This window comes from Oncorhynchus keta, chromosome 13, assembly GCF_023373465.1.
Source record: "Oncorhynchus keta strain PuntledgeMale-10-30-2019 chromosome 13, Oket_V2, whole genome shotgun sequence".
Classification (NCBI taxonomy): Eukaryota; Metazoa; Chordata; class Actinopteri; order Salmoniformes; family Salmonidae; genus Oncorhynchus; species Oncorhynchus keta.
In genome coordinates this window covers 24,840,509-24,861,908 of record NC_068433.1, presented here as the reverse complement: position 1 = coordinate 24,861,908, position 21,400 = coordinate 24,840,509, and the positions used below count along the sequence as shown (strand labels likewise).

The 21,400-nt window shown below is 46.4% G+C and overlaps 1 protein-coding gene across 3 annotated transcripts in view; it reads left to right on the top strand.

The window, feature by feature from the left end:
* LOC118392126 (ras and Rab interactor 2-like) overlaps positions 1–21,195 on the top strand; it is a 33,835-nt gene extending 12,640 nt beyond the window's left edge. For 2 of the 3 annotated variants that reach the window (XM_035783778.2, XM_035783777.2), the window contains exons 2-10: positions 16,260–16,391; positions 16,964–17,078; positions 17,389–17,461; positions 17,660–17,751; positions 18,044–18,255; positions 18,548–18,868; positions 19,060–19,394; positions 19,631–19,858; positions 21,051–21,195. In XM_035783778.2, the coding sequence (XP_035639671.2) occupies positions 16,260–16,391; positions 16,964–17,078; positions 17,389–17,461; positions 17,660–17,751; positions 18,044–18,255; positions 18,548–18,868; positions 19,060–19,394; positions 19,631–19,847 (1,497 nt within the window). In that variant the 3' untranslated portion in view covers positions 19,848–19,858; positions 21,051–21,195. The remainder of the gene's footprint in view (positions 1–16,259; positions 16,392–16,963; positions 17,079–17,388; positions 17,462–17,659; positions 17,752–18,043; positions 18,256–18,547; positions 18,869–19,059; positions 19,395–19,630; positions 19,859–21,050) is intronic. The other variant, XM_035783779.2, reaches the window with a different exon arrangement.
* Positions 21,196–21,400: the final 205 nt, after the last annotated feature.

The following is a 21,400-nucleotide window of genomic DNA, read 5'->3' as shown; positions in this document are numbered from 1 at the left end:
TGTTCCCAATAGTTACTCTTGCAATCATCTGCCTCTCATTTTCTTTTATGGTGTTGCAATATTTAGTTCTAATGTTTCGACCAATGATGAGTGCAACAGAATGATTATTCTAATGGTTGGGTGACAGTCTTTCTGGCCTTTTCTTCTCTCCATTTTTTCCCCTTAACACACTTCTCTCTCTAACTGACATCTGCTATCCTCCTTTTCCCTGTTTCTCTGACATCTGTCTCTCTTTCTCAAAATACTTGAGTCTTTTCTCTGGGTCTGCATCACAGTGTGCTCAGTAACACCACTGCATTTCAGGAGCCCTGAGTGATGATGCCATTCCCTAACAAATGCATGTAACCATTTTAATATCTTATAACACACACACACACACACACACACACACACAGGAGGCTGCTGAGGGGAGGGCGGCTCACAATAATGGTTGGAATAGAGTGAATGGAATGGTATCAACCACATCGAAAACATGTTTGATGTGTTCAATACCATTGCATTTATTCAATTATAGCTATTACTATGAGCCTGTCCTCCCCAATTAAGGTGCCACCAGCCGGCTGTGATACACACATATATAGTTTCTAATTACATTACAATTTAATTATTATAATTTCATATACATTGCAATACAATGACATATCACATTTATGTAAATGTAAGTAGTCCTATTCATTGTAATGTAATTTTGAAACAAATATATCTAAATATACATGTATTAAATAAATGGTAATAAATATTGACATAAGTAATTAATTTTCTAGCTTTTCTGACTAAATGTCCACCCTGTTAGATGCATGTTCCACCCATATCCCTAATATGGAACCTAACAGGGTTCTAATTTGGAGGCTAAGTTAGCCATAGCACTGTGAATGATCAAAATCCAGCTTGCATAATTGTTAACGCTGATACTTTTGTACTTTTCTGTCAAACATATTTTGAAATTCTAATGTAGCCTGACAGGGCAGAAATGTAAGAGTGAGACATTGTTACGAGAATTATGTTCTCAATGTTCATAACCTAATTCAATTAAACTACTCGGTCTGCAACCCAAAATTTGTAAGATACTAGTTGAATGAAACAGACAAGGCCCAGCTAAAATTTTCAAAATGTTTATTCACGAGAGCGCTGCTTCGTTGTACAAAACCATTCATTTTATACTAGCTCCTTACGCACATACTTTCACACACAAACAGAAGGTATCCTACTCACATACTGTCTCCCTACCCAACCGACATAGATTATGGAGACCGTGAGAAGCACTCCGTGTCCTCCCCCAAGATTAGGGATGCCGTGAGAAATACTCCCTGCCCTCTCCCAAATCTCTCAGTGGCCCCCAACCAAGGTCGGCACCGAAATTTGCTCAGACAGTCTGTGTTTAAGATACTACATTGATCAAAAAAATAAAGGGAACACTTAAATAACACAATGTAACTCCAAGTCAATCACACTTCTATGAAATCAAACTGTCAACTTAGGAAGCAACACTGATTGACAATACATTTCACATGCTGTTGTGCAAATGGAATAGACAACAGGTGGAAATTATAGGCAATTAGCAAGACACCCCCAATAAAGGAGTGGTTCTGCAGGTGGGGACTACAGACCACTTCTCAGTTCCTATGCTTCCTGGCTGATGTTTTGGTCACTTTTGAATGCTGGCGGTGCTTTCACTCTAGTGGTAGCATGAGACGGGGTCTACAACCCACACAATTGGCTCAGGTAGGGCAGCCCATCCAGGATGGGACATCAATGCGAGCTTTTTCATTTGCCAGAGAACACCAAGATTGGCAAATTTGCCACTGGCGCCCTGTGCTCTTCACAGATGAAAGCAGGTTCACACTGAGCACATGTGACAGACGTGAGAGTCTGGAGACGCCGTGGAGAACGTTCTGCTGCCTACAGCATCCTCCAGCATGACCGGTTTGGTGGTGGGTCAGTCATGGTGTGGGGTGGCATTTCTTTGGGGGGCCGCACAGCCCTCCATGTGCTCGCCAGAGGTAGCCTGACTGCCATTAGGTACCGAGATGAGATCCTCAGACCCCTTGTGAGACCATATGCTGGTGCGGTTGGCCCTGGCTTCCTCCTAATGCAAGACAATGCTAGACCTCATGTGGCTGGAGTGTGTCAGCAGTTCCTGCAAGAGGAAGGCATTGATGCTATGGACTAACCCACCCGTTCCCCAGACCTGAATCCAATTGAGCACATCTGGGACATCATGTCTTGCTCCATTCACCAACGCCACGTTGCACCACAGACTGTCCAGGAGTTGGCGGATGCTTTAGTTCAGGTCTGGGAGGAGATCCCTCAGGAGACCATCCGCCACTTCATCAGGAGCATGCCCAGGCGTTGTAGGTAGGTCATACAGGCACGTGGAGGCCACACACACTACCGAGCCTCATTTTGACTTGTTTTAAGGCCATTACATCAAAGTTGGATCAGCCTGTAGTGTGGTTTTCCACTTTAATTTTGAGTGTGACTCCAAATCCAGACCTCCATGGGTTGATAAATCTGATTTCCATTGATAATATTTGTGCGATTTTGTTGTCAGCACATTCAACTATGTAAAGAAAAAAGTATTTAATAAGAATATTTCATTCATTCAGATCTAGGATGTGTTATTTTAGTGTTCCCTTTATTTTTTTGAGCAGTGTATAAAGACATTTTGTACAGAGATATTGTTTTACCCTAATTCTGATTAAAACTACACACATCATTAATAATCATTTTATGATCCTACTCAATTTCATACAATCATATGGTTTTGGGGTGGAATATTCTAATCATTCATTTAAACATATAAATTCCATTAACAATCCACCCTTAATGACTAAATAATACATACTGATACCTCAAATACTATATGGAAACATCAATGGTACACAAGAATAATTCAAACCAATACATGTATGTACATTCGATATTCATCAATGACTGTTATAGACCAACATCCAATCATAACGCTTCCTGTTAAGATTTTTATTACAATCTTCATTAAAAAACAGTCTTAAACATTAAAAATTGTCTCATCCAACATTGGCTCCTCATAGTTAAAAGAAACAGAGCCATCTCCTAGGCTTGGAGGCCTGTATGTGTCATCCCACTGGCCGGAGCTCGGAATCGTTCCGTATCTCACCATCTGTTGCGTCATTGACCTCTCCAGTCCTGGTAATCAAACCTCTCACACAGGGGACAAAACAACAACCACACAGAACCAAAACACTCATACAGGTGAAAGTTGCCCACAACACAGTGATTACGACATTTTTCCAATTCCCAAACATACTGTCAAAACAATTTGTTAGAGAATTATCCACCTCAGAGTTCTCTGCTAATTCATGAGCTAATGTGGTTAAACCAGCCAGGGCCTTGGTCACTGATCCGTCTGGAGCTGTGTTATCGGGGATGATATGAAAGTACAACATTCTGATCCGAATATCATACACACCCAACCCTTTTCAGCCAGTAACATATCCAATGCTATTCTATTCTGCCAACCCTTTTATCGCCTCTCTAGTATAGTTGATGAAACGCTGTTGGTTATAGTAGATATAATTGATCCAATCTACATTTTTATTGAGAGTTGACCACCAGAAGATGCTTGATTCCAATCCAGCCCATATCTGATTCCTATCTTTGAACTCATCAGGCACCCCCCTTGGAACTCCAATGCTATCAATGTAAACTCTATTGTCAAAAGATCCTGACAGCGCACTCCTTCTTTCTCTTCGACCTGGCCCTAAGTCTTTGTGTTGGATAAGGGTGAAGGGCCTGCCTAACTGCGCTAGTGCACAAATACCGGTCCAATTTGTAGGCAGGTTAGGCCACAGCTTCATACTTCCACACAACCACCAGACATCTGCTCTAGGCCTTTTTATCTTACTAAAGTTCTCGGAACTCAACCATCCAGTTGTCTTGTCGGTTGTAACATTCTCTGTCCTATTGCATGTTCTTACTTCCACCACATGCCATCCGTGTGTGATGTATCAAGCCATACGATATTAATTTCCTCCTGTAACTGTGAAAGGGGGAAGTCTGGATGTAATGAGCACATGGGGATACAGATGAGTGGAAAGGGGATGGTTGTCAACTGAGGTTTTACTGTGGCGCAGGCATAACATTCTTCTTTCGCTACTGATCTGGCTGTATACTGAATCCATCCCAACCATAGGTTGGAATCCCCATAACCAGTTTCCACCTCAATCACTTCCTTAAGATCTTTCGTCTGGACTATCCGCACCGGTCCTTGGCTCTGGACTACTCCACGGTCAGGATCTGTTTTGTCAGGGGCTCTGCTTGTACTCTGGCTGACTGTAGAACTATCACCGGCCCTAACCTCTTCTACCCGGAATGGTAATATGGTGTCAACCGAAACCTGATCCAAACCAACATACCATAACCCGAGATCCTCTTTCTTTACGTTATTAATGGTAATTCGTACCTTTATGCAATACTTCCCTCGCTCTGGATTACAGTCAAAAACCCTCACCTTCACTATACTCCATCTTCTTCCATACTGGGTATGTGGATTTATATAGTCCTCTCTCTCGCTGTGAGCTATGACCTGTTTCCATGAACTACACGGGGACCTGCACAGATATCTTCCATAAAGGCTCATAGTTCTAGACTGCCAAGGGGTCAGAGACCCCATTTGGTCTACATAGAACTCAACTGAGACATCCTTCCCTATCACTTCCTGTTTACCCAGATTAAGTGATCTTTTATGCCTCATCGTCTACACTATGGGTTAACATATACCACCTTCTGTCTTCTCGGGTGGGTCATGGTGTACTAGGAATATTGCTCCCACAATCAGACAGCTCAGACCGACCAGCAATCCTGTAAAGCCGAACCCTTTCCCGGAGAACATATCATCAGCTAGAGGCCAGCCCATACTTTCACTTCTATGAACGCACACAGGGAGGATAGGGTGGGTTAGGGAATCTTCGTTAGAGAGGTGACTCCGAACCCTATTGGTATTCGGTTCTTCTCTTAACTCTGTGATTGTTCGCCAGTGTCAGGGTGTCTTACCCTCTTGCAATGTGTGACATGAACCCAGGTAGTACTTGGTATGGCCCCTCCCACCGTGGCTGCCAAGTAAGTTGGGAACGCTTCTACCCATTTGCTATATCTATTATATATATAAACAAAACAAACATGTTTTTTATTATCCAATAGGCCACAAAGTGTGTCCTAACCTGTTGATACATGGCTCTGCCCATGTATCAATTTGCCGCACATCTAAACAATTACTTAGGTAAGCCTAGGTAAGCCTATGTGCTTGTCTGTGTAAATATTCACCTTTCTCCCCTATCTTATTTGGCAGGCACTCGTCAATGCTACTATTTCGGCCTGTTGTGCAGAATCATTTCTGGGCAATGGTTCAGTGTCTAATACCTTATTTCCTGAAACCAACTAAGCTTTCATTCCCCTTTTGTCTCCACTCAGTAACTGTTATCTACCCATTCTGTGTCATTTCTATCTTCTTTCCTCATGCTACTCCCCAACCCTCAAGGTCTCAGTAGTGCGGACAACCCATTCGGTCTGTCTGCAAACAGTCTCTCGAAGTGCTTGATATGAATACCCTGCCATTAGACACCCACAACTGTGATTAATGTGCACTGCCCCTGCAAAATAAAATTAACTCAACCGGCAGCCACTTTACTGACCTGACATTGTTCCACATAACGAAAACAGATCATAATGTTAGAATACATTAACTTTCTGTTCCAATGCACTGGTGTTACCTAAACAATCAAACCAATAATCAATAATCAAAACTATCACGAATCATAAAGGTTTTAACTACTCCGACCTGTATTCCTCTCAACCAAAAACCAACTCACCTATCCTTTCCCGCAGGCGAAAACATAACCCCTACTCAAACAGAGTTCTGCTTTAATTCTATCGTAAGAGTAAAACCAAACTTTCCAACTTTCTCTTCTCTTTTGGCGTTACCCTTATGAAATGTAAAAAAAAATGTAAAAGTACCATGTACTTCGCTAAATTTATAACATATGTCAGTCAATCCATAAGAATGAAAAACATTTCGGTGGGCACCACTCTATCGCCATTATCTCTCTGCTATTATTTAGAATTTCTTTAATTTAGGTAACTGCCCTCTCTATGATACAGTCATTTAAATACGACTCCATTCTCAATACGTTATTCCAGCAGATAAGTTAGGAAAGACAATGTATTACATCGAAATAGCCTCGCTATTATTTAGAATGAATTAGTCTTTCAATTTAACCTAAACCAGCTATTAAAATGTTCAGTTTATATCTTAAACAAACACTAACAACCGTATCTCTCCCGGCAAAACATATCAATATTTGAATTACAATCCGAATTAATTTTAGTCTATTGGTGCATAGGCTGAGATATGAACCTGATTCTCCCACATTGTTGGCAAGAATTCAACCCCTGGATCACCAACACTATTGGAATGATGAAGATGCAAATAACACTATTATTATAATTGTCTGTAGTCATAAACTCCGGCACGTACTACCGAGACAATTCCCAGAAAATAGCCCTAATTTAAAGGTCCAAGCGTCTCTCTCTCTCTCTCTCTCTCTCTCTCTCTCTCTCTCTCTCTCTCTCTGTATGTCCCCTTACCTTCTCTTTTCCTTTCCTCTCTTGGCCCTTGTCACTCCTTCTATCTCCTACTCAGCATTTAGGAACAATTACTATTATGACTTTTGTTATTAGGTCTCACACACACATCATTTTTTCCCCTGCTGATATCCTTCTTGTAACTTTCACTCACCCTTTCTCTACGCTTGCCTTCTTACCTTATTTTCTGGGATTCAGATAGCCAGGTAGTTAACCCTCGACCTGCTGCTTCCCTTGACTATCTACTTTATCATTAATTCTAACTTTTCTACATCTAGATGTCTCTCAAATTCGTACTTCTTTCTCCATTTTGGGCATTAGATTTACCTCTCATCCCTTGTTAATTCCGGGACCTTTGAGGATTTACTACCCATCGTTAGTAAAACCTTGAAGTTCCTATGCTTATTCTCAAAATCTATGTGTATGTATTTCTATGATTGATGTATGTGCTCTTTTCCCATTATTTTATTCTCAAAATCTATGTGTATGTATTTCTAATTCTGATTAAATTACTCCTATGTGTCTCACTATTGATGTGTATGTCACTACTCCCTATGTGTGGGCCCACAGTTACTATGCTTATTTTGCTATGTCTTAACCTATGTGTGCTTTTCCTTTCTTGAAAGTTTATCTATAGAGGTATCGATTGGACATTAGGTCTCACCCGTATACAACCTATAAGCTATTTTCTAGGGGTCGTAAATCCCTAGTCAGCAGCCTATTTTTCTGTTGTTCCTTGTTATTTTGACATTAATATCTCATATCTCACTCCACTATATTAGGCTTCCCTTCTTCGTTGGATAATAAGACCTAGCGCTGCTTCGTTGTACAAAACCATTCATTTTATACTAGCTCCTTACGCATATACTTTTGCACACAAACAGACTCCTTACGCACATACTTTCACACACAAACAGAAGTTATCCTACTCACATACTGTCTCCCTACCCAGATTATGGAGACCGTGAGAAGCACTCCCTCTCCTCCCCCAAGATTAGGGATGCCGGGAGAAATACTCCCTGCCCTCTCCCAAATCTCTGTGGCCCAAAACATGATTGACATTTCCTGAACGTGATGTCAGTGTGGGAAGGGGCTGTTTTTAAAAGGGTTATTACTGCAAACTAACAGGGTGGAAAGTGAAATCAGGGACACACAAAATCTCAAATACAGCATTGGAGGTTACTGAGGGGAAGACGGCTTATAATAATGGTTATAACCGAATTAACCTTATTGGTCACATACACAACGTTAGCAGATGTTATCGCGAGTGTAGCGAAATGCTTGTGCTTCTAGTTCTGACAGTGCAGCAATATCAACAAGTAATCTAACAATTCCACAACAACTACCTAATACACACAAATCTAAGTAAAGGGATGGAATAAGAATATGTACATATAAATATATGGATGAGCAATGACCGAGCGGCATAGGCAAAATGCAATAGATGGTATAAAATTCAGTATATACAGTTGAAGTTGGAAGTTTACATACACTTAGGTTGGAGTCTTAAAACTTGTTTTTCAACCACTACACAAATTTCTTGTTAACAAACTATAGTTTTGGCAAGTCGGTTAGTACATTTACTCTGTGCATGACACAAGTCATTTTTCCAACAATTGCTTACAGAGATTATTTAACTGATAATTAACTGTATCACAATTCCAGTGGGTCAGAAGTTTACATACACTAAGTTGACTGTGCCTTGGAAAATTCCAGAAATGTCACGAGTCCGACCGAGGGTGTTTCCCCTTCCCGGGCGGTTGGCGCTCGGCGGTCGTCATCACCGGCCTATTAGCTGCCACTGATTGTTTTTCCTCTCCCTCCTTGTATGTTTAGTGGTAGCACCTGTTCATGTGTAATCAGTTAATTAGTTTGTCTTTATTAGACAGCCGGCCCGCCTGGTTGTTGTGCGGGATTATTTCAGTGTAACCTTCGGCTTTGTTGTAGAGGTACGTGTTAGTGCCTGGTCGTTACTTTTTCCGTTGTACATTCTCATTCCCTGTGTTTGGGGCCGTTACTATTGTGAGCACCCTGTGGTGCGTTGGCGCTATTAAAGACGCACAGCTTTGCACTCACTGTCTCCTGCGTTTGACTCCACACACCTACGACACCTGAAGTGTTACAGAATCCCGCACCTAAATCAAATCGAATGGAGTCAGCAGGAGCAGCAGCCAACCCTCTCCCATCGATGGAGGAACGGGTTCTCCACCACACCACCGTTCTCCATCGGATCGGATCCGCGATGGATCAAGTGATGGAGAGAATGGACCGATGGGAGAGGAGTGGTCTCCTCTCTCCACCTTCGGCACCCCGACTCCGGACTCCCCATCACTCGACTCCAGCACCCTCCGTCTGACGCTACCGAGGGCTTATGATGGAGCGGCGGGTTTGCCAGGGGTTTCTGCTTCAGCTGGAGCTATACCTGGCCACCGTTAGACCCACTCCCTCAGGAGCGGAGAGGGTGAGTGTCCTCATCTCCTGCCTCACGGGTCGTGCTCTGGAGTGGGCGAACGCAGTCTGGAATGGCCCAGACTCAGCGCGGAGCACTACCCAGAGTTTTCCTGCCGCTTCCGTGCCGTGTTTGATCACCCTCTAGACGGCCGAGCGGTGGGAGAACGACTTTTTCATCTCAGGCAGGAGAGGAGGAGCGCCCAGGATTACGCGCTGGAGTTCCGGACCTTGGCAGCCGGATCTGGGTGGAACGACAGGGCCCTTATGGACCACTACAGGTGTAGTCTCCGAGAGGACGTCCGCCGGGAGTTAGCGTGTCGGGACACCACTCTGTCACTGGATCAGCTGATTGACATGTCCATTCGACTGGACAATCTGCTGGCTGCCCGCGGCGTTCAGAGAGGGTCCTGTGCGTTCCACCACCCAGCCCCTCCGCTCCCATTCCGATGGAGTTGGGAGGGGCTGCGCCGAGGGGTACCGGAGGAGGAGGCCTTCCCTGCACCAACTGTGGTCGGAGAGGACACACGTCTGATCGGTGCTGGGGGTCCGTCTGGGAGTAGAGATGGCAGGCGGAACGCTTCTCGGTCACCCCAGGTGAGTCAGCATCAGACTCACCCAGAATCCCTTGTTGGCCATATGTTTGTCTTAATCTCTTTCCTTCACTTTTTCCCTCTTCCCAGCATAGGGCGCTAGTCGATTCAGGCGCAGCTGGGAACTTTATGGATCGCGGACTCGCCCTTAAGTTAGGGGTTCCGCTGGTGCCGATAGATTCTCCTTTCCCCGTGCACTCCCTAGATAGCCGGCCATTAGGGTCAGGGATGGTCGGGAGACCACGGTCCCACTGGACATGGTGACGCAGGGGAATCATAGGGAGCGTATCAGTTTTTTTATTATTGATTCGCCTGCGTTTCCAGTGGTGCTGGGGACTCCCTGGCTGGCCCGGCACAATCCTAAAATTTCGTGGAGACAAGGGGTTCTCCAGGGGTGGTCAGAGGAGTGTTCTGGAAGGTGTTTGGGAGTTTCCATCGGTGCCACGTCGGTGGAGAGTCCAGACCAGGGTTCCACGGTGTGCATTCCCCCGAGTATGCCGATTTGGCAATCGCTTTCAGTAAAGTGAAAGCGACTAAATTACCACCTTATCGACCGGGAAGGGATTGTACGATAGATCTCCAGGTAGACGCTGCGCTTCCCAAGAGTCATGTGTACCCGCTGTCCCAGGAGGAGACGTTGGCAATGGAGACATATGTCACGGAGTCGCTGGGACAGGGGTACATTCGGCCCTCCATTTCACCCGTCTCCTCGAGTTTCTTTTTTGTGAGGAAAAAGGAGGGAGGTTTGCGTCCGTGTATCGATTATAGAGGTCTAAACGCCATCACAGTGGGGTATAGTTACCCTCTACCTCTCATCGCTACGGCGGTGGAATCGTTCCACGGAGCGCAGTTCTTCACAAAACTGGATCTCAGGAGCGCGTATAGTCTGGTGCGTATTCGGAAGGGAGACGAGTGGAAAACCGCATTTAGTACTACATCCGGCCACTATGAGTACCTCGTCATGCCGTATGGGTTAAAGAATGCTCCAGCCGTTTTCCAATCCTTTGTAGACGAGATTCTCAGGGACCTGTGCGGGCAGGGAGTGGTTGTTTATATCGATGACATTCTGATCTACTCGGCCACTCACACCGCGCATGTGTCTCTGGTGCGCAAAGTGCTTGGAAGACTGCTGGAGCATGACCTATACGTCAAGGCTGAGAAATGCGTGTTCTCTAAACGAGCCGTCTCTTTTCTGGGATATCGCATTTCCACCTCGGGGTGGTGATGGAGGGTGACCGCATTAGGGCCGTGCGTAATTGGCCGACTCCAACCACGGTAAAGGAGGTGCAGCGGTTTTTGGGTTTTGCCAACTACTACCGGAGGTTTATCCGGGGTTTTGGCCAGATAGCGGCTCCCATTACCTCACTGCTGGGGGCCCGGTGCGATTGCAGTGGTCAGCACAGGCGGACAGAGCATTCAACAAGTTGAAGGCGCTGTTCACTGATGCGCCCGTGTTGGCGCATCCGGATCCCTCTCTAGCATTCATAGTGGAGGTGGACGCGTCCGAGGCTGGGGTGGGTGCCGTGCTATCACAGCGCTCGGGTACACCACCAAAACTCCGCCCCTGCGCTTTCTTCTCAAGGAAGCTCAGCCCAGCGGAGCGTAACTATGATGTGGGGGACCGGGAGTTGCTAGCGGTGGTTAGAGCTCTGAAGGTGTGGAGACACTGGCTTGAGGGGGCTAAGCACCCTTTTCTCATCTGGACCGACCACCAGAATCTGGAGTATATTCGGGCTGCAAGGAGACTTAACCCACGTCAGGCAAGGTGGGCCATATTCTTCACCCGGTTCCGGTTTACTTTGTCTTATAGACCGGGCTCCCAGAACGTGAAGGCTGACGCACTGTCCCGCCTTTACGACACCGAGGATGGGTCCACCGAACCTACTCCCATCCTTCCCGCCTCTAAGCTGGTAGCCCCAGTGGTATGGGAGGTGGACTCGGACATCGAGCGGGCGTTACGGGCTGAACCCGCGCCTCCTCAGTGTCCAGCGGGGCGAAGGTACGTGCCGCTTGATGTTCGGGACAAGCTGATTCGGTGGGCTCACGTCCTACCCTCCTCGGGTCACCCTGGGGTGACGAGGACAGTGGGGAGCCTTCAGGGGAGGTATTGGTGGCCTACGTTGGTTAAGGACGTTAAGGGTTATGTCTCCTCTTGCTCAGTGTGCGCTCAGAGTAAGGCTCCTAGGCACCTTCCTAGAGGGAAGCTACAACCCCTCCCCGTTCCACAGCGGCCATGGTCACATCTGTCCATAGATTTCCTGACCGATCTTCCGCCGTCTCAGGGGAACACCGCGGTTCTAGTGATTGTGGATCGGTTTTCTAAGTCCTGCCGTCTCCTCCCGTTGCCCGGTATCCCTACAGCCCTGCAGACTGCGGAGGCATTATTTACCCATGTCTTTCGGCACTACGGGGTGCCGGAGGACATCGTTTCTGATCGGGGCCCCCAATTCACGTCTCGGGTATGGAGAGCGTTCATGGAACGCTTGGGGGTCTCTGTCAGCCTGACCTCCGGTTATCACCCCGAGAGTAATGGGCAGGTGGAGAGATTGAACCAGGAGGTGGGTAGGTTTCTGCGGTCGTATTGCCAGGATCGGCCAGGGGAGTGGGCACGATACATTCCCTGGGCTGAAATGGCTCAGAACTCACTACGCCACTCCTCTACTAACGTGTCCCCTTTTCAGTGTGTGTTGGGATACCAGCCGGTCCTGGCACCATGGCATCCGAGCCAGACCGAGGCTCCTGCGGTGGAGGAATGGGTACAGCGCTCCAAGGAGACCTGGAGGGCCGTCCAGGAATCTCTACGACAAGCGAGTGGACGGCAGAAGAGGAGTGCTGACCGCCACCGCAGTGAGGCCCCCCGTGTTTGTACCGGGGACAGGGTCTGGCTCTCGACCCGAAACCTACCTCTCCGCTTGCCCTGCCGGAAGCTGGGTCCGCAGTGTGTAGGGCCCTTTAAAGTCCTGAGGAGAATAAACGAGGTGTGTTATCGATTACAACTCCCTTCCTATTATCGAATTAACCCCTCGTTTCATGTGTCTCTCCTCAGGCCGGTGGTAGCTGGTCCCCTGCAGGACAGTGAGGTACCGGAGGTCCCTCCCCCCTCTGGACATCGAGGGGACCCCGGCGTACACGATCCGGGCCATTCTGGACTCAAGACGCCGGGTGAGGGGCCTGCAGTACCTCGTGGACTGGGAGGGGTACGGTCCGGAGGAGAGGTGCTGGGTACCGGTGAGGGACATCTTGGATCCATCCATGTTGAGGGATTTCCATCGCCTCCATCCGGATCGCCCTGCACCTCGTCCTCCGGGGCGACCTCGAGGCCGGTGTCGGCGCGCTGCGGGAGCCGCGCGTCAGGAGGGGGGTACTGTCACGAGTCCGACCGAGGGTGTTTCCCCTTCCCGGGCGGTTGGCGCTCGGCGGTCGTCATCACCGGCCTATTAGCTGCCACTGATTGTTTTTCCTCTCCCTCCTTGTATGTTTAGTGGTAGCACCTGTTCATGTGTAATCAGTTAATTAGTTTGTCTTTATTAGACAGCCGGCCCGCCTGGTTGTTGTGCGGGATTATTTCAGTGTAACCTTCGGCTCTGTTGTAGAGGTACGTGTTAGTGCCTGGTCGTTACTTTTTCCGTTGTACATTCTCATTCCCTGTGTTTGGGGCCGTTACTATTGTGAGCACCCTGTGGTGCGTTGGCGCTATTAAAGACGCACAGCTTTGCACTCACTGTCTCCTGCGTTTGACTCCACACACCTACGACACCTGAAGTGTTACAAGAAAGTTATGTCATGGCTTTAGAAGCTTCTGATAGGCTAATTGACATAATTGGAGTGAATTGGAGGTGTACCTGTGGATGTATTTTTTTATACAGTCCCAAAGGCCTTGAAATACATCCACATGTACACCTCGAATTGACTCAAATTATGTCAATTAGCCTATCAGAAGCTTCTAAAGCCATGACATAATTTTCTGGAATTTTCCAAGCTGTTCAAAGGCACAGTCAACTTAGTGTATGTAAACTTCTGACCCACTGGAATTGTGATACAGTGAAATAATCTGTCTGTAAACAATTGTTGGAAAAATTACTTGTCATGCACAAAGTAGATGTCCTAACCAACTTGCCAAAACTATAGTTTTTTGATAAGAAATTTGTGGAGTGGTTGAAAAACGAGTTTTAATGACTCCAACCTAAGTGTATGTAAACTTCCGACTTCAAATGTATATCTAACACATACATGACATATTAACTCAGAGCTTTAATATCCAAAATAATTCTTACCTTGTTCAGTCACTCTGTATATTGTGGTGTCAAGCTAAAGAAGCTAGCTAGCTAACTAGCTGTGTTAGCTAGCTCAGTGAAAACTCTTGCTTTTAGGCAGTTAAGGAAAATACCTTCTTCCTCTGTCACCCGCCATAGGAAAAACACATTTTAAATAAATGTTATGATTATATAATTAAATAAAATGCCATTATCCGTGAGAAAGATTTTTGGCGCTGACAGCTGTTCTTCTCTTTCATCTGATGAAAATGTTAAATTGCTGCTCTGTCAATTGGAGGCGGAGTTAGGGAACATTTAAAATTGGGATTAACAGTACCAGATAAATATATTATGGGTTTATGTGTCTCTTTTCTACATACATTTAGCTAACTTACTTTGTTTAATAAGTAGTAGGTAGCCTCAATAGTTACCACAGTTTTGGATAAAATTATCATAATTACACTTACATTTTGACACTAGAATAAATGTTTCTGACTCATATCGATGCGAAAATGTGTTTTTCAAGGGCAGTTTCCTTATTTATTTATATTTTTGTATTTAATTTATTATTATTATTTATTTAGTTATTTGACCCCTTTTTCTCCCCAATTTCGTGATATCCAAGGGTAGTTAGGCTTGTCCTATTGCTGCAACTCCCATACAGACTCGGGAGAGGCTATGGTCGAGAGCCATGCGTTCCCCAAAAACACAACCCAGCCAAGCCTCACTCGCTTTGTAATGATGCCTCAAGCATTGTGATGCAGTGCCTTAGACCGCTGCACTGCTCAGGAGGCGGTAGTTGACCTATTAAAGGAAAAAATATATATTTAGCTATTTTTTATACAGTCCCAAAATGTTTTGCATGTCAGCAGTCAAGTTTTCAAGAAATATGATTTTCAAGATGTAGGATTTTCAAGGAGCAAAGTGTCACTTGCCCCATCATCGTGATGATGTACTTTGCATCATATGATGGGCCAATTGTGTGCCACCTCACTTGAAGGCTGGCATGCAAAACATTTTTGGAATATATTAAGTGGACTAATGAAAAAAAAAAAATATATATATATATAGTTTTTTGAGTGGATTTTTCTTTTAAGACCATAATACATGTTTCCCTTTTCAAGTCTGTAAGAATACATGACAAACAACACAAATCAATTACATCCTACTCGTAGATTTAGGATATTGCATATGAGCCTCTCCATCTTTCTCTCTTCCCTTACTCCCTCTCTCCCTCTCTGGGCATTACGTGTGTGTGTGGAGGGGCGGGGGGCCGTGTTGTGTTTTATGTAAGTGGGACCTGGATGGTTTTTCTCGCGCCTTTGGCGTTGTATGTGTGTGTGTGTGTCGGCCTTGCTTTGGGTGGTATGGTTGACCCCTACACTGCCCTTCACACTCACTTGAGGTGGGAGGTTGTTTTATGTTAGTCATAGAGGACACAGGATGTGTGTCACTTGTGTTACTATATTACCATGTTAAATCAGTTTGGAAAGACCTGGGAATTGAGCCCTTCAGATTGAATGATAATATAGAGACTGAGAGTTTTCTCAATTATGACTCCGGCTGATAATGGTGTTTATTGCATTATGAGACTTATTCGTACTGGAAAATATTTTCTCTCACACAGAAAATGACGAGAAGGGTTTTGAAGTGTTAAATCTGCCGCGATGTTATTAGACAACACGAACGCGTTATCCTCCTTGTTTCTAAGTGGTTTCTCCTACGCGACTGACTCCTATAATGACTAATGTTATCATCATCAAGGCATGAAAGAAAACAATAACAACAGGCTCCTTCCTGTTCAGAACTACATCTCACCTTTCTCTAGCATGCGAGGGATGAGGATGTTGTGTTTACCAGTAGAGAGGAATTGCCAATAAAACAACGGGTATAAATACACTTGCAACAGTGGAAAGTCACGGTACTTTCTAGAAATATACCAAAGACTCTTCACCTTGTCAGTAGCTTCCATGCACTCCTGGAGGGGTTTGTTTTGTTAGTGTTTTGTGTGTGTGTGTGTGTGTGTGTGTGTGTGTGTGTGTGTGTGTGTGTGTGTGTGTGTGTGTGTGTGTGTGTGTGTGTGTGTGTGTGTGTGTGTGTGTGTGTGTGTGTGTGTGTGTGTGTGTGTGTCTATCTCCGCGTGTTGGAAGAGAGGGGTGCTGTTACTGAGCGGGAATGCCTGGTAGGATGTGTAGGCCTCGGTAACCAAGGCAACCATCTGCTGCTACGCTCGCAATGCTCTTCGGCAGCCCACACAATGTCACCACTGTGACATCCACCCTGCAGTTTTGAGAGAGAGAGGGGAAAACAATAGAGATACATAAAACCCTTCCTGTGTTCTATTTAGATGCAGGGGGACCTGGGCTCCCAGAGGAGTTTCAGTGTGTTGGACCGCCTCCTCCACACACACCCTATCTGGCTGCAGCTGTCAATCAACGCTGACTCCGCCCTCTACATCTTGCTCAGAGAACCTGTCGGGGTGAGGAGAGCCAATCCGATCATTCCATCAATTAATGAACTATCCCTCACTCTCAGGTGAACCGGATCTGTTCAATTTAGTACAGCTTTCCAATTCGAGTAGTATACAAGATACTCAGGAACTTACTGTACAGTTCACAAAGCACCCTCATAAAATCCAACTTCAGCCATGACTTACTGTTACTTACTTACTATTGACAGCACTTATCGAACATTTACAACAGTACTTGTTTAACGGTACGTCATTATGTGTAGTAAAAACGGAGGAAGGGAAGCGCTGCTAATGTACACAAAATAGTAAGGCCTTTGGAAACAGACGGTTCTCATTGGTAAAAAAAGCATAAATTGGTCATCAAAAAGAACGGAGGTCCAAGGCACTCTTAATGTAATGAATTAAAATGCCGTTATTTGTATGGCATGTTCAACGGGAACTAAATGTAACGCCATGCAGGCGAAACGCATTGTGAGTTTTAAAATCTTTGTTTCAATTGAACGTGCCATACAAATAAAGGCATTTTGATTAGGTACATAATTATTGTTCTCTTTGCCAATGTTTATGGATGGCCCCTGTAGACGTTCCTGGTGCGTAAATGCAGCTCCAGCCAGAGGAAGATGTTGTGTGTCCGAGTGACAGCTGACAGGGCAGCGTCCTCCATCAAGGAGTGTCTCATATGTGAGGAGGACTCAAGTGAGTACCATGCGCACATCAAAGTCAACACACACACTAAACCCCGGTCCTGAAGTACTTCCAACAGCACACGTTTTGATTTTAGCCCAGGACAAACGCTCCTGATTCAACTCATCAAGGGCTTGATGATTAGTTGAATCAGGTGTGCTTGTCCGGGGCTACAGTAAACATGTGTACTGTTGAGGGTACTCGAGGACTGGAGTTAAGAAACACTCCTCCTAAACTAACCATGAAACACATGAACAATGAAGAATGCTGCCAAATGTTACAAAGCTGTGATTCGTTTTTAAACTCTCTGCCCTATCACCAGCCTTCGCCCTGGAGAGCTCCGCCCTCAGCTTCCCAGACCTCTGCCGATTGGTGGCCTTCTACTGCATCAGCAGGTGATTAGCACTACCTTTGCACCCATGTACCTGTCAATAACACTGCCACTGCTTTGGTCTGTTTTGTCGACTGACTAAAAATACTCTGTAATGGCACTCCCATTACAAAACAGGGCACCCACATGTTCCAGCCCACTATGTCTTGGGAACCGCCATATCATTTGATCTGAAATAACTATGTGTGTGTGTTGTCTCCAGAGATGTGCTGCCTTTCCCTTTGGAGCTCCCAGAAGCCATTGCTCAGGCCTCTTCCCACAGAAAGCTGGAGGCCATCTCTCATATGGGATTAGGTAGGGATTCATTCAACGGATCTATAGCGTAGCATTACATTGAGACTGTGGATGAAACGTATACCTGTCCAATTCATTCAGATCTACACAAGTGTCTAGGGCTTGTTTTCTGGACTGGGTCTAAATGTCCATCACAGTAGGATATGGTCTTCAAAGCACTTCAATATCAATCTCTTTATGGCGTTAATCACTGACATATCCTCTGAACACTAAACTATGGAAACGTTCAGTACCAGAATCTGAACCAGACTGCATTGTCTTTCTACTTCTTGTTTTCCCCACATCCCAACAGAGTTCTGGTGTCCCCTGTCTGACACCCAGAATGGACCAGGGGACTGGCAGGCTCCACCCACCATAATTAAGGCCCCACCCAGCACCACCAAGGCTCCACCCATCAGTGCCACCCAGGTCAAGGCAGGTCTGTCCCAGGACCTGTGTTACCTGCTGTCCTGCGGCAGACAGGAGTCTCTCTGCTTCATCAACCCACTCTTCCTACAGGTGGAGGTAATTCCAAATCATAACCATTGGGGGGGTGAAAATGATTTCTGACCCTGAATCAGTTTACTTGCCTTTTCCAGCTCGAAGTTCAAACTCATAGACAACAAAATGGCTGTAAGTGACAAGTCAGCCATCCCATTGTTTAGGATGGTGTCATCCTGCAAAGTCTACCTTTAACTTTAACCACAGATCTAGGATCCGTTTACCCCTACCACCAATCCTAACCATAACCATTAGGAGGGTGAAAAAATATATGATCCTGAATCAGTGGTTATGTCTAACTTTGATCCCCCCCCAGCAGCAGCAGCAACAGCAACAGCAGCCAACCCAGGTGGCGTCACACAAACGCCACCGGTTCAAACGCAGTATGAGGGTCCGTGTCTCCACCGAGAGCTCCATGACTCTGTCTGGTGGTGGGGGGGCTGGGTCGTTTCCTTCCTCAGTCCCAGAAGACCCCCAGGACCAGGAGAGGCTCCAGCCCACCCCCCTCCAGCCCAGTCCCAACCCACACAGGAAGATCCATCCTGGGGCTGGCGTCCTGAGGAGGACCCCTGCACTGTCCCCGACGTCGGCAGAGGATGAGGATCTCGTGCCAATAAATGTACCGCCACCGGTAAAGGTAACTTTATGAGATATGTCTCTCTCTGTCTCTTCTCTTTCCATATTCCTCTGTCTTCCTTTATCTCTTTTCTTTCGTGTCACTCTTTTTTCTCCTTTATTGACACAAACTCACACACTCCTCACACACTCGTCACACTGACAAATTGATGCATCGAATGAAGATATGACCTTGACGCCATCTCTCCCCAGGCTCCAACAGAACAAGTGGTGGAGGTAGAGGAGGACCTTCCTGCTCCAGAGGAGCCTAGCATCGAGGTGGCGTGCCTAGCCTTGGAGGGCCGCCCGGCCCCCTCTCTGGCCGAACTGGACAGCAGCAGCTCATTCAGCAGCCTGGAGGAAGAGGAACCAGAACCAGAGGACCAGTTCTTTAAACAACCAAACCACAACCCCCAGCACCGCCCGCCCATGGTGCGCTCACGGGGGGGCCACGGAGGCCTCCACAGGATGAGTGCGGCGTTTGTGTGTTTCTTCGCTCCAGAGAAGAGGCTCGCCAGGCTGGTGGAGGAGCTGTCCAGGGATCGGAGGTTGGCAGAGCCATATATAAACATAGAGAGGGACTTTGGCCAACTTTTACATTGTCTGGACGCCATATTAGCGCCTTTGAGCATTCAAATGGTCTATTTATTTACATTAATTTACGTCACATTGTAAACGTTTCAGAAAATTCCGTGATATTGGTCGATAGGACTGCTGTGGAATTGTGTACCCTTGTGTAAATGCATCATAATGTTTTTGGTATAAACTCTCTCTCTCTCTGGAGGTCTGCGTTTGGTTCCCTGGTCCAGGAGTTCATCCAGAGACAGAGAGAGGAGCTGAAAGAGGTCCTGGCGCAGGCTGCATCCTCATCATCGTCTTTCTCATCGACGACCTCTGTGGGGGTGCTCCAGGGACTGCGGCGCTTCCTGTCCCAGGCCAATTGCTTCCTGCTGGACAGCGGAGAGCTGTCACCCCCCCTAGAGACCCTGGTGCCTGCCTGACAATGAGAAAGGTACCTTTTTCAACTTTAGCTGTCTCAAGTTCCAACCACTACTTTGGTAATCATGGGATTGAGAGCGGTACAGAGGTGTCACATAATAGATGACGAGAACACAAATGTTATTAGATGTGAGCAGCATGTCAATGAGATACTGTCCATTGGATTTACAGGATACATAATAATGCACAGTAAACCCACCATTACACAGAGGAGACAGTGGCAGAGAGATAATTCTGTCTGTGGAAACAACAGGCTAGCTGTAGATGAGACTGGGAGTAGACTGTCCACAGAGGATTTGAGTGAAACGGTATTATCACCACAATGCTAGTGCGTAGGGGTAGCTCTTCATCCAGTGGAGTTCATATTGTCACTAGGATTTTAAAAGCTTTGCTAGCCACGCCAGAGAAACCCATCTATCACATTGAGCCAGCCAAAAAGTACGTTGCTGGAGATAGGAGATATAGGGCATACGTTCATTGAGATTTCAAGGGGGGACTATGGTTGGTGTATGTGTGTGATACACTGTTGCCTGGTTGAGCAGTGAGTGTTGAGGCTTTTGGAGAGAGTGGAGCAGACTCTGCTGATTTTAGTTCACCGTTGCTACGATTTGCGCAGACACACACACACACACACACACATACATACATTGCGTTGGTGGAGGCATTTGCATTTTTTTCCTCGCTCATCGTTTATCATAAAAAGATATCACAGTCCCACGCGCACTTGAAGAGCAGCACGATTCTCAGTGGCTCGGGAGGGAGCGAGAGGGAGAGGAACAGAAAGGTAGAAAGAGAGAAAGGGAGGGAGACAGAGGAAAAGAGGAAGAGATCGAGGGAAGACGGGGGCTGGGTATTGATGTAGACCTGAGGTTAGCATTATGTGTGTTGGACAATGTCAGCCTGGTCAGGCAAGCCTGTATACCGCCACTTCCCCCAGTCCCTCAGTAATGAAGAATAATTTCCTCTGTAAAGTGGTTGGTGTGTGTAGGGGTATGTGTATATATAACTGGTACTTTGAGATGTTTGAGAAAAAAGTTTGTGCTCAGAAATAAAGTGTAACTTTATACAATGTGTTTCCTCAATCTTTAACTGCTAGTGTGTGTGTGCGTCTATGTGCACTTGCGTTTGTTTGTGTTTGTGCATACTCATGCATGCGTCTGTGTGTGCGTGCCTACCGACGTATGTGTGTGTTTTCCCCCATGCAGACTTAGCCCTGGAGAAGGCCATGTTTGGCTGTGTGCTGAAGCCTCTGAGGGTGCTGCTTGGCCAGGCCCTCCTCTCCCTCCACAGACAGGATGGCTCCACCAAGCGCCTGGCCTGCAGTCTCCTGGACTGCCAAGAGGGGGCGATGGAGCACCTTGGGGTGCTTGTGGGCGTGCCCGACACCCGTGGCGTGGAGAGGGTGAGGCAGAAGCTGGCTCTCATGCAGCGCACACACTCACCCATAGACAAGATGCTGCTGCTTCTGCAGATGTGCAAGGCGGTCCAGAAAGCCATGGGGGCCCTCCACGATGGTGGTGAGTGGGCCTTCACTTTGCTTGATTTAATTTAATAT